Source organism: Schistocerca cancellata, chromosome 8 (genome assembly GCF_023864275.1).
Source record: "Schistocerca cancellata isolate TAMUIC-IGC-003103 chromosome 8, iqSchCanc2.1, whole genome shotgun sequence".
NCBI classification, from domain to species: domain Eukaryota; kingdom Metazoa; phylum Arthropoda; class Insecta; order Orthoptera; family Acrididae; genus Schistocerca; species Schistocerca cancellata.
In genome coordinates, this window is record NC_064633.1 from 361,759,816 (window position 1) to 361,775,226 (window position 15,411).

Genomic DNA, 15,411 nt, shown 5'->3' on the forward strand with positions numbered 1-15,411 from the left:
TCTGTAGAGCACGTTGGGTTACAACAGCGTTATGTGGATGAGCGTTATTCTGTTGGAAAACACCTCCTGGAATGCTCTCTATGAATGGCAGCAGAACAGGTCGAATCACCAGACTGAAGTACAGTTTTGCAGTCGGGGTGCGTGGGATAATCACGAGAATGCTACTGCGACATTGCACTCCAGACCATAACTCAAAGCTTAGGTCCAGTTTGTCCAGCACATAGACAGATTGTGCAGGTCTTCACCTGGCCTTTTTCTAACCAACACACGGCTACCAATAGTGCTGTGGCAAAATCAGCTTTCATCGGAAAACGCAACAGATCTCCATCCTGCCCTCCAGTGAGCTCTAGCTTAACACCACTGATGCGGTAAATGGTGATGGTTTGGGGTCAGTGGAGTGCACGCTACAGGGCGCTTGCTGTCGAAGTAACCGATTTCTAACAGTTCGTTGTGTCACTGGTGCCAACTGTTGCTCAAAGTGCTGCTGCAGGTGCAGTTACGATGCGACACAGCCATACGCCGAACACGGTGGTCTTCCCTCTCGGTAATGTTGCGTGCCGTCCGGAACCTGGTCTTCTTGCGACCCCACGTTGTCGTGACGACCGCTGCTATCAGTCATGCACAGTGGCTACATCCCTGCCCTGTCTCTCTCTGCAGTATCGCAGAAGGAACATCCAGTTTCTCGTAGCCGTATAACACGACATCGGTCAAACTCAGTGAGGTGCTGATAATGTGTTGATAATAGCGTCTCTGTCGCCTTTAAGGCATTGTTGACTAACATCAGCTCACCACGTCCTGTCTCAAAGGTAACTAACGCTCACAACCGTTTCAGTGTGTATTTAAAGCAAACCTAATTTGCTTCCTCGTAGTGGCACTAATAAGGGCACTTTGTGCGACTGCTTCGAAATATGAGTAGACGTCATCCCTGAGCTGTAGACACACATCCACCAACTTTCGTTTATGTCGCACAACTCCTTCTTGTTGTTGCGATTTTTTTACGTCATTCTGTTTGTGGCCGTTAATGCCAATCCAAGACCAGTATTCAAAATATTTTGATATTTACAGGCCTTTTCTACCGTGCCTTGTTTTAAGATTTTAAAATGTTTTAGTATTCTGCTTCAAAAAATTTTTATTGGTGCGCTGTTTATATCTAAAACGTAATCTTAGCTGTTAGTCCGTTAATAATAACGAGCCTATGGCATTGGTGGCCGTCGCTGCCCAAGTTCTTCAACGTCACTACGGCGACTTGCGAGTGAATGAGGATGAAATATACACGACACCCAGTAATCTCGGAGCAGAGAAAATTCCTGACCCCACCAGGAATCGAACCCGGGACTGCGTGCGCGGGAAGCGACAACGCTACCGCAAGACCATGAGCCGCGGACTGTAAGTCTGTTGTAGTGATTTCAATGTAACTACCCTCTACCCATGCCTGTGGGTCCTGTTGGGTGATCTGTTATGGCCACTGAATCCGCCAGGCTGTGACTGTCTGCAATGGCGCCAATTTTAAAAATACTAATTCTATATTTGATTTTGTATTCTTTTGGAAAAAGTTTACAATCAAGAAAACTGCAAATTTGTGGTAAGTTCCTATGGGACCAAACTGCTGCGGTTACACACAGACCCATTCCCCAATCAGGACTCGAACCTCCGGGGGGGGGGGGGGGGGGGGGGCGGAGCCGCGCGAACCGTGGCAAGGCGCCCAAGACCACGCGTCTACGCCGCGCGGCTGCAATCAAGATCTAAATAATTTCATTATAAGTAGTGTGTAATGTAACCTTTGAAAATAAATGTTTATTGACCTTTGTTATTTAATTGTGAATCGTGTTTGAAATATTATTAATATGACCCTCCCACCGAACAGCTATTTATGTTGACTCCGAAGTGGCGTACCATTTCATTTGGGTTTCACATTACCGATATTTTTGTAATCCTTGCTAGTTCTTACGGAGGAGATCATTGTATTCGAGCACACTTTCATGACCAAACCAAACATTCAATGTCATATTTTCCTCCAGTTTTCCAGAATCAACAACCTGAAGCTCTCCCAGTGGAAAATAACACACCCTGTTTGACGAAAGTGCGCGGCTTAACCTGCCGTAGGAACATACATCAGCTGAGCTGATTTCAGTGCTCAGATGACCTGTCCATGATAAGCAGGTGATCTGACGTAGAATTCCGATGTGTTACCAACAGCATTTCTCTGATATTTCACGTCATCGCATTTTTTGTAACTGTACCCCCAGCGCTTCCCTTAATTTCATTTCAGTGTATTTAATTCAGTTAATATGTGTTCTAGCCCAGAATTGAGTAAGGATAGAATTGGTAATCCGCAATAGTCGTGAATCTCTGTACTCACTGTAATGGCCTTCAACCGTGGGAAAAGCGTTGTTGCTTCGAAATACAACCGTTGATCAACTCGCGCCCTCTTCTTTGGCTCCTTCGGATACAGAGAGTCGTCTTTTCCGTACTGCGACACGAGGTACGTGGCGATCGCATGGCTGCCGAAGTGCACAGTATTATCAGGCATGTCATACGTTACAGAGAAACCCATTTCCACTACATAAGAAAACAACTGTAAATAAATGTAGCTTACCTGTCCCATATAATGAAGCCGTTGTCGTCTAAAGTTGGTATCGTATGTTCTGGATTAATCTGAAACAAAAAGAGTCATTCAGTGCTCTGGTTCGTGATACTCGGCGGTTATCACAGATTTCAAAAGAAATGTGAATGAGCATAGAGGATATGAATCAGAGCTACTGTTCGATTACGTATTACTCTTCCGACTGAAAGTAGAAAAAAATAGTATATGTTCAGGACACCCAACAGTCTAGTCGAGCATGAACAAATTAAATACGCACTAATGAGGAATGATGTAAACAATAATACCAACAATTTAGCGATCAAATTGAAGCAGAAATTCACTGGTGTCAAATATTACGCTAGAATTGCACAAAACGTTTCTAAAATTGTATGTTTGGAACGAAACAATGTTTTTGAAAACGAAAAACAGCAGCACAGCCGTAGGAGAAGGAACTTGTAGCATTAGAAATGTCGCGCTACAGGAAGATGTAAAAATTAAGTGAACAGATTAACTACAAAACAAACAAGGGATACAAACTACTCGTAACAAGCCTCGTTAAAGTCGTATTCGAAGAACGACGAATAGGAAATATGATAAACCCTCGAATCTAGGAAATCTAGCAATGGGAAAAAGAGAACGACGATAAAATTTAGCAGCTCTTTGATGTTAGTTTCATTTTAAGTTTCCTGTTGGAGCTTGATTTGTCCTGACATACTTAGATGTAAAAGCGCCTAGACAAAAATCGTTGTTTGGCGACGGTCAGTCAGCCTGTCGATAGTCAATAGTCAATGGTGATTACCATCTACCATATCCACACACCACACCAGAAACTAGTCCAGAAAAATAGTATCAGAATGTCCGACCCACAGGAGAGGAGCACCCGATTTTCTAAGGACCATGGGGCAGTACCTCAGCACAGCGTTTCAGGGGCGGTGGATTGGTTGAGGAGGTCTGTTAGAGTGGCGTCCCCGTTCATTGGACCTGAATCGTTTGGATCTTTGGCTATGGGGTCATATTTTAAATTTTAATCATAGCTTAAGCGAACAACATATAATGTCTCAACTCAGTGAAACGTGTTTTTACTAGATGCCATATGTAGACAAATCTAAAATATTTGACGCCCAATAATAGTCCTTGGTATATATAAATATCTTTGAGACAGCAGTTCATATAAGCTACGCAAGAGGATAACATAGAATAATTTTTCAATGCTGATCATATATGGATGATTAAAAAACTATAAAACGATGTCCTGCTAAGAGAGAATTTCTCTCCAGTCGAACTAGAGAGGATGTAAAATGTAGACTGGCTAGAGAAAGAAAACCAGTTCTGGAAAAGATGATTTGATAATATTGAATATAAATGTAAATGTTAATAAGTCCTTTCTGAAAGACTGTGTGTCGAGGGTAGCTTTGTACAAAAATGACACATTGACAATAAACAGTTCACAAAAGAAGAGAATAAAAGTTTTGCAGTGAAGTGCTACAGAAGAATTGTAACGATTAGATGGGTGGATATGATAACTGATGACGAAGTACTGAAGCGAGTTGGGGAAAACAGAAATCTGTACCACAGCTCTACTAAAAGAAGGGATCGGTTGATAGGAAACATCCTGAGGCATCAATAATTCTCAGATTGGTAACGGAGGGAAATGTGGGGATTAAGAATTGAAGAGGGCGACCGAGGCTTAAATAATGTTATGCAATTTGAACTTGATGTTGGTTGCAGTAGTTATGTAGAGATGAAGAAGCTCGCACAGAAAACGTGGAGAGCTGCATCAAACCAATCTTCCACATGTGTGGTTAACGTTGAATGTTCTGGCCATGAAAATGTTAGCGTCGTTTTGTCTATCCAGTATAGGAGGGCTACTCAGAAAGTAAGGTACGATACGTCGCGAAACAGTGAAAATCCGATGAAGCTTTGCACAGATGTGTTGGACAGTGTCTCTAGTATGCCTGTCGATCACATCGTGTCGCTCTTTTCAGTTCTGAGCGCACAGTGAGCACGTAAAGATGCCTTCGACAATAGTGCCTCCCGCCAAGTATTGCTGCCCGCAGCGAGGTTTCGCCTGATTTCACGCAACCCTCACGTAACGTACCTGTCATGGTTCATATATATATATTGGTTCAAATGGCTCTGAGCACTATGGGACTTAACATCTATGGTCATGAGTCCCATAGAACTTAGAACTACTTAAACCGAACTAACCTAAGGACATCACACAACACCCAGTCATCACGAGGCAGACAAAATCCCTGACCCCGCCGGGAATCGAACCCGGGAACCCGGGCGTGGGAAGCGAGAACGCTACAGCACGACCACGAGCTGCGGACGTACCTGTCATGCATTTCCTTCCTCATGACAGTTCTCGGCCGCACACTGCAGGGGTATTGAGGACACCATTTTTTATGGGAAGTGTTTGATCACCCACCATACTGTTCAGACTTAGCTCCCCTTCTGACAGTCATCTCTGCTCACACGAAACGCTGACTATGAAGACAGCATTTTGCCACAGCCAAAGAACTGCAGACCAGCGTAGAGAAGTGGCGGAAAGCAAAGGCGGCTGCCTTCTATGGCGAGAGTGTTGGGAAGTTGGTACAACGCTACGACCAATGTCTAAGTCGGAGCGGCAACTATGTAGAGAAGTAGCTGGAAGGTGCTCCAAATACAACATTTTTGATTTTCACTGTGCTTTCCATTAGTGACCGATCGAATCTTCCTTTCCAAGTAGCCCTCGTAAAATTGTGCCAAGTACTCTCAGGGTGACTTCTTAATCCCTTTGCAAAATGGTTCAAACGGCTCTGAGCACTGTGAGACTTAACTTCTGAGGTCATCAGTCTCCTAGAACTTAGAACTACTTAAACCTAACTAACCTAAGGATATCACAAACGTCCATGCCCGAGGCAGGATTCGAACCTGCGACCGTAGCGGTCGCGCGGCTCCAGACTGTAGCGCCTAGAACCGCTCGGCCACCCCAGCCGGCAATCCCTTTGCAACAGACATTAAGAGAACTAATGAACATGAGTTCTGAAAATGGTTGTTTGAAGTAAGAGAAAGATTAAACGAAGGTAGTAACTCTAAGTTCAGCTTGTCTGGAAAAATCCTGTGCAACATACCTTGAGATATTCCTCCTTTAGGTGCTCCTTCGCGAGCAGATCGACAAGTCTGACGTCGACATCTAGGCCGATTGCTTTAGCAGTGGCCAGGACCAGTCTCGGGCCCGGACTTGCTGGGTAATAGTACAGCGTAATAGGCATGCTTGCGTACAGTCTGAAAACAGACCGATATCAACCTAAATCAGTATGGACATTGCTGTTAGAACGTCAAGCATTGCTGTTAATAAACTCAAGTGCTGGAGTACCATTTCACTGACGGTCGGCAATTTGTTCTTGTGACTGTAAAATTTATATTTGGCAGGTCGCGTTTTTTCTGCTATTTTATTGGGAGTCAGTGCTTACGGAACGTCATTCCGATTTGACACTTCGAACGCTTATCAGCGGTACGCCTAGTTCTACGAGCACTCTCCACAGTAGGGTTCTAATCTTTTGGTGCATTCCTCTGTAGATGCTGTCTTACTTCCTGTTCCTTCCTTACTGTGTCTGCTGAACTAAGAATAATTATTAGGACAAATTCGACGCCATCTTCCGCTCCGGCAACGAATGGCTTACCTATGCCACACACTGCGACGAGAGCAAATTTATATTGTAGCTAGTTTCTTACGCCGCTTTCGTGTATGAAATAGTGGCGCATGTTTTGTATACACAATGACAATAAGTACGCCCATGGTGAAATCTATCAGAGGTTCGATTTCTAAACAGTTTGGGAAATATTTATAGTGAGACTCTAGCACATCCGAGTGCATATGGAATAGTACAAAACCCAATGAGAGGGTATTAGCCTTTGTGTGTATGGACAGGGCAACACAAAACGAACACAGAAATTACAAACGGGTGTAACAATTTAATGCATAATGACACGTCGTAACAGTTACACAGAATGTAAAAGAAAGCTCAAAATTTCGACCTTTGAGCAAGCACAGTGAAGTAGATACTTTGGATCGGTCGTACTTGCTGCATTCTGCAATCTGTACTCGGCCACCTAGATACCCGGACCTCACACTTTTTTTTGACGAGTTTATGTGAAAGACCCTGCAAATATATCTCCTTTGCCGAAAAAATTTCTAAAACACAAAACTCGCATTTCCAATGCTCTCGATTTGACGACCCACTTAAAGTTGAGAATGTATGGCGTGAAAGACTACCGTTTCGATGTTGTCCTTGTGACCAAGACTAGCATGGAACACACGTAAGGAACCTGAAAAAATTTTCTTTTACAGTCTTTCACTTCACGAGATACCGCGGGGTGGTTTGGAATTTAATCCAGGACATTTTACATAACTACCACACCTTCAGTTCCGCGCAAAACATCGCCTAGCTTAGTTTCAAGCGCCCTTGGCTACCGAGGTACCTTGTAAATTACACTACTCAACTGAATGTGTTAACTAACTTTCCTACTAGTGGTTACTTAATCCTTTAATTTAAGTTGACAACGTGTAAACTACATTTGGTTCGTGATGTTACATGCTTGCATTGACCATGTTTTAGCAGCATCTTTCAAATCAAAGACTTCATCTGCATGCATTGCAATTATATGGAGTGTGTTCACAGCTTTAGCTGAGTCTACAATCTTGTTTAAATCTTGCGAAACAAGGCCGTGTTTACGTTCCTTCCTTTCACTGTTGTTATTGTTGTGGTCTTCAGTCCTGAGACTGGTTTGATGCAGCTCTCCATGCTACTCTAACCTGTGCAAGCTTCTTCATCTCCAAGTACCTACTGCAACCTACATCCTTCTGTATCTGTTTAGTGTATTCATCTCTTGGTCTCCCTCTACGATTTTTATACCCTCCACGCTAGCTTCCAATACGAAATTGGTGATCCCTTGATGCCTCAGAACATGTCCTACCAACCGATCCCTTCTTCTAGTCAAGTTGTGCCACAAACTTCTCTTCTCCCCAATCCTATTCAATACCTCCTCATAAGTTATATGATCTACCCATCTAATGGTTTCATTATAATTGCAAAATCTGTGCCGCAGCTCAAAAAACTGTGCCACAAAAACTAAACAAAAACTTGTGTGTTACCTCTTCAATCTATAACAGGCTTAGCAGAAACACCATAGAAAACACAGCTGTGCTCTTATTTTGGTCAACACATTGGTCTGACCAGATGACAAGTGTCTTACGTGTAACCAGCCCCAAACGGGCTATTTTAAACAAGCATGAAGAAACCTGAGAACTACTTCGTGCAGCAAGATCTACTGCATCTACATGACTACTCTGCTGTTCACCATTAAGTGCTTGGCAGAGGGTTCTTCGAACCACCTTCAGTCTATTTCTCTACCGTTCCAATTTCTAACAGCACGTGCAGAAAAATGAACTCTTAAATCTTTCTATACGAGCTCTGATTGCCCATATTTCATTATGATGACCATTTCTCTCTATGTAGAATGGCGAGAATAAAATATTTTCACATCCCAGAGGAGTAAGTTGGTGGCTGAAATTTCTTGAAAAGATCTCGCCGCCACGTAAACTCCTTTGTTTTCATGGTTGTCACCGCAAATCGCATATCGTATCTGTGACACTCTTTCCCTTATTTCACGATAATACAAAACGTGCTGCCCTTCTTTGAACTTTTTCAATGCCCTGTCGATCCTATCTGGTAAGCATCCCACACAGCACAGCGATACTCTAGCAGAGGACGAACTAGTGTCGTGTAGGCAGTTGGTTTAATAGACCTGTTTCATTTCTAAGTGTCCTGGCAATAAAATTTCGGCCACATACACATATAATTCATCAACTAAATGGAAGAGACCGGTACTTCGAACTCCCGAGGGAATCACTGCTAGGCACACAAATCACACGCCTTCTCGTAATGTTTGTTTGGAACATTTCCTCTCCATTATTTGGCACTTGTAACAAGTCTAGGGGCATGAAACAGAGAACCGAGAACACAATAGCACTGGAAACACGTTTTGTTAAAAAGTCAGAAAGTTTGACATTTATACCCGTCATTTGTATAACACGGAAGGTGGCTTTGACGTTAGGCAACGAACAACATGCATTGGTCTACACTGACAGAATTCTGAAATGGGAGACTTACATGAGAAGTGAGACTTCAGCAGTAACGAGGTGAGCTCCTTGATGCACACGACAGGTCTGCCTCCCGTCGATTTGGCAGTGCCCTATATACTGCCCGGCTCGAAACGCTGAATCACCTAGACGTGGGTGTTCCTGACGAAGCAACCGGGCCGCGTCGTTTAAAACACTGAAGTCTTTACTTCCTCTCCTGCCACTGATCAAGGAAATTCGTCTAGTCATTTTGCTATTTAACGCCGCTGCCGTCAAGGTCACAACGGCGTGCTCGCCTAGCGTAACGCGCAGAACGCTTGTTTCCGGGACAGGGAGGTAGACCGGGCATGGATCGAATGCGCGCTGCGACTTAACAATCGTGTGCTGGCGCAACGGTCAGCCTCAACCATTCTTTTAGGCAGCTTTCCACGCTGTTTTAAGCAAATGATGGCTTTACGTCTCAGTTAATACGATACTCAAACAGTTAAAGTTCGATAACAAAACATACACGATTCACAACAGGTGCCCACACGGTTTCTTTCCCTTATGAAAATTCACGTATTTCGAATATGTATTAGCGTCAGCTAAGAGTCGAGCACAATATTATTGCACCTGAGGGTGAGCGCACTTCGGTCAGCTTATCGTGAGTTTTTATCGTGATACTTCAAGAGGACACGGTGAACCATTTGATACTGTATGCACAAGTGTCCTGAAATCATTCACAGTGCGATATGTTTTCCTCAATCACCACTGTATTTCGTTACTGTAACGCCACCGCATGTTTCCGATATCAGCCATGGGAGCCCAAGTGCAATAATATCATCGTCGAGTAGCACTACTGACAAATGAAAATAAATGTCGGACTGGGACTCGAACACTTATTTCCCACCTGTCATGAGCAGTCACCTTAATCAATTCGGTCATCCGACCACGCCCCCATTGGCGGTCCAAACCTCCGTATGTCACGTAGCCACAATACAAATGCTCGCACATTTTTGAAACTAAGCACAGGAAGTGCGATGTTTTTGTGACGTCATCTTATTCACTTCTAGCGCGATCACACTGAAGTGACAAAAGTCATGGGGCTCCTCCTAATAGCGTGTCGGATCTCCTTTCGCCCGGCGTAGTGGAGCGACTCGACGTGGTATGGACTCAAGTTGATGGAAGTCCCCTGCAGAAATGTTGAACCTCGCTGCTTCTATAGCCGTCCATATCTGCGAAACTGTTGCCAGTAAAGGATGCTGTGCGCGAACTGACCTCTCGATTATGTCCCACAAATGTCGGATTAAAAAACAATGGTTCAAATTGTTCTGAGCGCTATGGGACTTAACTTCTGAGGTCATCAGTCCCTTAGAACTTAGAACTAATTAAACCTAACTAACTTAAGGACGTCACACACATCCACGCCCGAGGCAGGATTCGAACCTGCGACCTTTGCGGTCGCGCGGTTCCAGACTGTAGCGCCTAGAACCGCTCGGTCACCCCGGCCGGCTGTCGGATTCATGTCGGGCGATCGGATGGCCAAATCATTCGTTCGAATTGTCCAGTATGTTCTTCAACCAATCGCGAGCAACTGTCGACTCTTATATGACATCCTCGTTTGCGACCATGAGGTTCATGAGTGGCTGAAAATGGTCTCCAAGTAGCTGAACATAAGCTTTTCCATTCAATGATCGATTCAGTCGAACCAGAGGACCCAGACCACTCTATGTAAACACACCCCACGTCGTTATGGGGCCACCTCCAATTTGCACAGTGCTTTGTAGACAACTTGGGTCCATGGTTTCGTGGGGCTTGTGCCACACTCAGATCCTGCCATCAGCTCCTACCAACTGAAATCGGGATCATCTGGCCAGGCCACAGTTTTCCAGTCATCTAGGATCCAACCGATATGGTCACGAGCCCAGAGGAGGCCCTGCAGGCGATATTTTGCTAACAGCAAAGGCACTCGCGTCCTTCGCCGTCTGCCTTAGCCCGTTAACTCCAAATTTCGCCACACCCCTAACGGAAATGTTCATCGTTATGTCCCACACTGATTTCTGCTGTTATTTCACGAACTGTTGCTTGACTGTTAGCACTGACAGCTCTATGCAAAAGCCGCTGCTCTCGGTCGTTAAGTGAATGCTGCCTCGTTCGTGATGAGAGATAATGTCTGAAATTTGATATTCTCGGCATACTCTTGACACTGTGGATTTCGTAATATTGATTTCCCTAACGATTTCCGAAATGGAATGTCCCATGTGTCTAGCTCCAGTCTACCATTCTGCGTTAATTCCCGTCGTGCGACCAAAATCACGTCGGAAACCTTTTCACATGAATCACGTGAGTACAAATGACAGCTCCGCCAATGCACTGCCCTTTTGTACCTTGTGTACGCGATGCTACCGCCATCTGAATATATGCATATCGCTATCCCATGACTTTTTTTTTCTTTTCAGTGTTTATCATGAATGTTGACAGTGTCCTGTTTACGCAGTACTTGCATTTCTTACTTTCCACTGTAGTAAATGCTTTTGCTGCATAAACACATACACTGTCGCCATAAATGATATTCTCTTCCTTACGTTACATTGAAGATTGTGGTATTAAAAGAGCATCTAGCCACAAAGTTAAGGATTGAAATAAATTTTACTAAATTCTGGAAAAGCGACCCAGAGATGGGGATAAAACTTAGGAAAAGAAAAGGACCTATAGAATTTTAAGGTCACTGTATGTGAAGCATTTAACCGTTGCTAGTAACTAGTGTAATTATTTTCATCCATTTCAGAACAGGAGATTTATGTGGGTTATTTTATTTCCTCTGCATGATTCCCACCCAAGTGACATTTCTGAGATGAGCAGAAGATCGTTTTTATTCATGTTTGCAGTCTTAAAACAGACAAGCCTTTTAAATTACCAATACCATCTCAATATGAACAAACGTAGCACACTTTGTCGTTCATAATGCCTAGCCATGTCTCCGCAATATCCTTTCCTTCAGGAGTGCTAGTTCTGCAAGTTTCGCAGGAGAGCTTCGGTAAAGTTTGGAAAGTAGGAGACAAGGTACTGGCAAAAGTAAAGCTGTGTGGACAGGGTGTGAGTCGTGCTTGGGTAGCTCAGATGGTAGAGCACTTGCCCGCGAAAGGCAAAGGTCCCGAGTTCGAGTCTCGATCTGGCACACAGTTTTACTCTTCCAGGAAGTTTCACACTTTGTCGTCTTTGCACTAAAACAGACCGAGTCTGCTTTCACGCTAAATGAGCTGGTACAAATCATGACACCTTTATCGGAAACCAGTAACTTACCAAGTTAATTGGGCATGTGGTGCAATTAAAATGTGCATCATTCGCACAAGGCATCCGTACTGAATGTAAACTATCAAGAAATGAGCAAGACAAGAGCGCAATCAGTCCACTGTTAAAGAAAGATAGCTCCTCTAACTCATGTAAATGATTGCGGTTTTCCTAATTCAGCCTGTACATATGTGAGTGTGTGATCATTTTGTTATGAAGAAAGTGCCTATTGGGTAACAAAAATTTATTAACTGAAGCGTTTGATACCGCTTCGCCACCAATTCACCGTTCACACCAAACCAAGACCTCGGGCTACGCTACAGATCAATATGTCACCACAACCTATTTTCAGAAAACTAAAGAAATATTGTCAGCGCTCTGTTTTTGACTGTGTAATGATTCGTTCATTTATCACCCATCACCACTCCCCCCCCCCCCCCCCCCCCCCATCCCCGCTCTCCAGTTATCGAGGCCGCTAATTCCAAAGTATTTGCAACAATGGTTCTAATAGACTATAACACCTTCAGGAGCTCTAATGAGAGCTCCAGTTGACTGTGGAAGATTTTAGACGTAGGATACGTGACCTCTCAACCATTCTGACACGTTTAACAGTTAGGCCATTTAAGTCTATGTCATGATGGGTGTTCGAGCTGGTCTCAGATTTTTTCCGATGAAATCGGAGGGCCAGTCCAGCAATGTAACAGTAGTGGAATTTTTCTCAAGTTAAGCAATTCCAGTTTCAACGCAGCACACGTGAGAACTATTATTAAAGTTATATCCCTCGTGAAGGTGACGGGGAAAAGTGCGTGAAAGACAGAGAGATCAGCATTTAACTATGGAAACTGTGATACGTTCTGTGTTGGAGAAACAAACAGGAGTTTTGAAGTTTTTTCAAGAAGCACGCAAAAACGAGTGAAAAGATGGCCTTTGGGTTGCATTTGATTTGCAAGAGGCATGAATTCAAAAATATTTGTGAATACTGGTGGGAACTGCGTGGATCCCCAAAAAGTCAGTACCTGAAAATTTTGGAGAGAAGAAAGGAACATTTCGATTCATCTGCATCTACATGTACTCTCCGCACGCTACCTTGCGGTGCGTGGCTTAGGGTATTTTGTGAACCTCTATCACTTCCCCCTTTTCCTGCTCCAGTCGCGAGTAGTTTGAGGGAAGAACAACTGACAGTTATTCTCCCTGTATGCTCGACCCTCTGTAATTTTATCTTCATGGTATTTCCGCGAGATACGCACAGGAGGAAGCAGTATATTTGTCGACTCTTCGAGGAGCGTACCCCTCGTAAGTTTAACAATGAACTACATCGTGATGCAGAAAGTTTATCTTGCAGCAGCTGCCACTGGAGATGGTTGGTGATGTCTGTGTCGCTTTCGTGCTTACTAAGTGAACTTGTAACTAATTGCGCTGCTCTTCTTTTGATCTTCCCTATTTCCTCTATCAACAGTATCTGGTAAGGATCCATACTGAGGAGCAACATTCAGGTACTGGGCGAACGAGGGTTTTGCAAGCTACTTCATTTGTTGACAGATTACTTTTCCTGAGGATTCGGCCGATGAATCTGTCTGTCATCAGCCCTTTCTGCGATTAGTTTTGCATGGTTCGCTGTGAATTCCGCTTACGCATATACCCCGATATTTTATGGAAGTAACTGTTCCCAGTGATTTTTGTGCAATCGTGTAATCCTACACTGACGGATCGTTCTGTTTGTGTGTAACCAGTATCTTACATTCGTTTACGAACAGGGTCGATTTTCACTCCCTGCACCTAGTGTCTATCCTCTGCAGGTCTTTCTGCATTTCGTTACAATTTTCTAGCGTTGCGACTTCTTTGTATGCAACAACATCATCTGCGAAAAGTCTCATCCAACGAAGCTACAAAGCGCTGAAGTTATATGCGTCGGCCCCTTATATGTACGTATACACAGGATGAATCCGTGAAGTTACAATCATTCAGGGATGATGGACAAATATAAATGTATCAATTTGAGGTAAGGGATCTGGTCTGGAAACGACTGACTCTGTAGTTACAATCGAAAATCGTTCTGATACCTCGGGCAGTGGAATACGTGTACCGATACTGTTGTTGCTAAGATTTTAGGGTAGGAAATTTTCAAAGGAAGTAGTATTGACCAATACAAGAAGGAATGCCCAGTTCGCATGAGTTATAAGATGCATAGCTGAGGAACTACAACCACTTGTTCATCTTCACTACTGGGAAACACATCTCTGTTGAACAATTGCTCATAACTCTCACGGTATGCACTTTACGGCCCTTGTTTACCTTTTTTATGTTGTGGTCCATATTACCGGAATCGCCCTCTATCTATAGGTACACAGGCGTCGTCCGTCTGCGAGTTCGACGCTCCTTAGCGTGGTTTGATGACGTTTCCTGACACGGTTCCTATCCTCATTTTGTTCTGGAGGCACCTTCTACATCCTCGAAGTTTCTCGGTGTAGTTGTGAAACACCCTGCGTGTACTGTGAAAAATGGGCCTAACAGTCCCTTGTGGTACGCCCGAAGTCACTTTTATGTCTGTAGACTTCTACCCATTGAGAATGTCATGCTGTGTTCTGTTTGCTAGACACTGTTCAGTCCAATCACACAGTTGGTCTATGCTCGTATCTTGTTCATTAAGCGGCAGAGCACATTCTCCAGTTGGACAGAGATGGGAAGGTAATCGACCGTGTCCTCCTCAAAAGAGCCATTCCGGTATTTGCCTTCAGCGATCCAGGGAAACCGTGGGAAATACACACCTCGATGGACGAACGGGGAATCTGACTTTGTACTCCCGACTGAGTCCACTACGTCAGCAGGCCAGTAAAAGTTGAAGAGGAGATATGCACTAAACATCGAAAAGATCTGGATCTATTATTAAGTGAACAGAGTTTCAGAACGAAAGTTACTCTTACACACGCTGCTGGTCATTGAAATTGCAACACCATGCACATAGAATGCAACAGATATCAATTTGGCATGAAGTGTACTTCATGCCTGGATATACAAATGAACAGTATTTCATGCAACAGCTCGAAGTAGTTGGGAGTAACGCCATTTACAGTCTATATGTTGCTCTTTCCACTTTGGCCCGCACGATTGTTTTGGTTTGGTTTTTAATTTGCCGCGGGTCAACTACATCACTTTTCTGTGTCACTCCGGACTGCAACGATTGTGCGAGTTCCCGGTTTTGCCAGCTTTTTTGTTCCGTTTTGTGACTACCGGAGGGCAACAGACCACTTAAAACTTAAACAAGACAGAGGCATGTGTCTCCGAGGTAAATACAACATATTTTCGCATATTTCGTTAGTTTAAGGGAATTCCTGCATAATTTTAGGCTGGTAAGGTTTTACTTAACATATGTAAGATATTTCAGCAAATGCATGAAGTGCCATTTGGGTGTTACACTTGTCTGTACTTTGAG

The 15,411-nt window shown here is 43.8% G+C and overlaps 1 protein-coding gene across 6 annotated transcripts in view; it reads right to left on the bottom strand.

Moving 5' to 3' along the window:
- Positions 1 to 15,411, bottom strand: part of LOC126094893 (glutathione S-transferase 1-like) — a 157,756-nt gene that overhangs the window by 6,453 nt on the left and 135,892 nt on the right. For 5 of the 6 annotated variants that reach the window (XM_049909536.1, XM_049909532.1, XM_049909534.1 and 2 more), the window contains 3 exons: positions 5,701 to 5,854; positions 2,597 to 2,655; positions 2,360 to 2,501 (listed from right to left, as the gene is read on the bottom strand). In XM_049909536.1, the coding sequence (XP_049765493.1) occupies positions 2,360 to 2,501; positions 2,597 to 2,655; positions 5,701 to 5,841 (342 nt within the window). In that variant the 5' untranslated portion in view covers positions 5,842 to 5,854. Of the gene's footprint in view, positions 1 to 2,359; positions 2,502 to 2,596; positions 2,656 to 5,700; positions 5,855 to 8,742; positions 8,798 to 15,411 lie in introns of those variants that run through there. The other variant, XM_049909535.1, reaches the window with a different exon arrangement.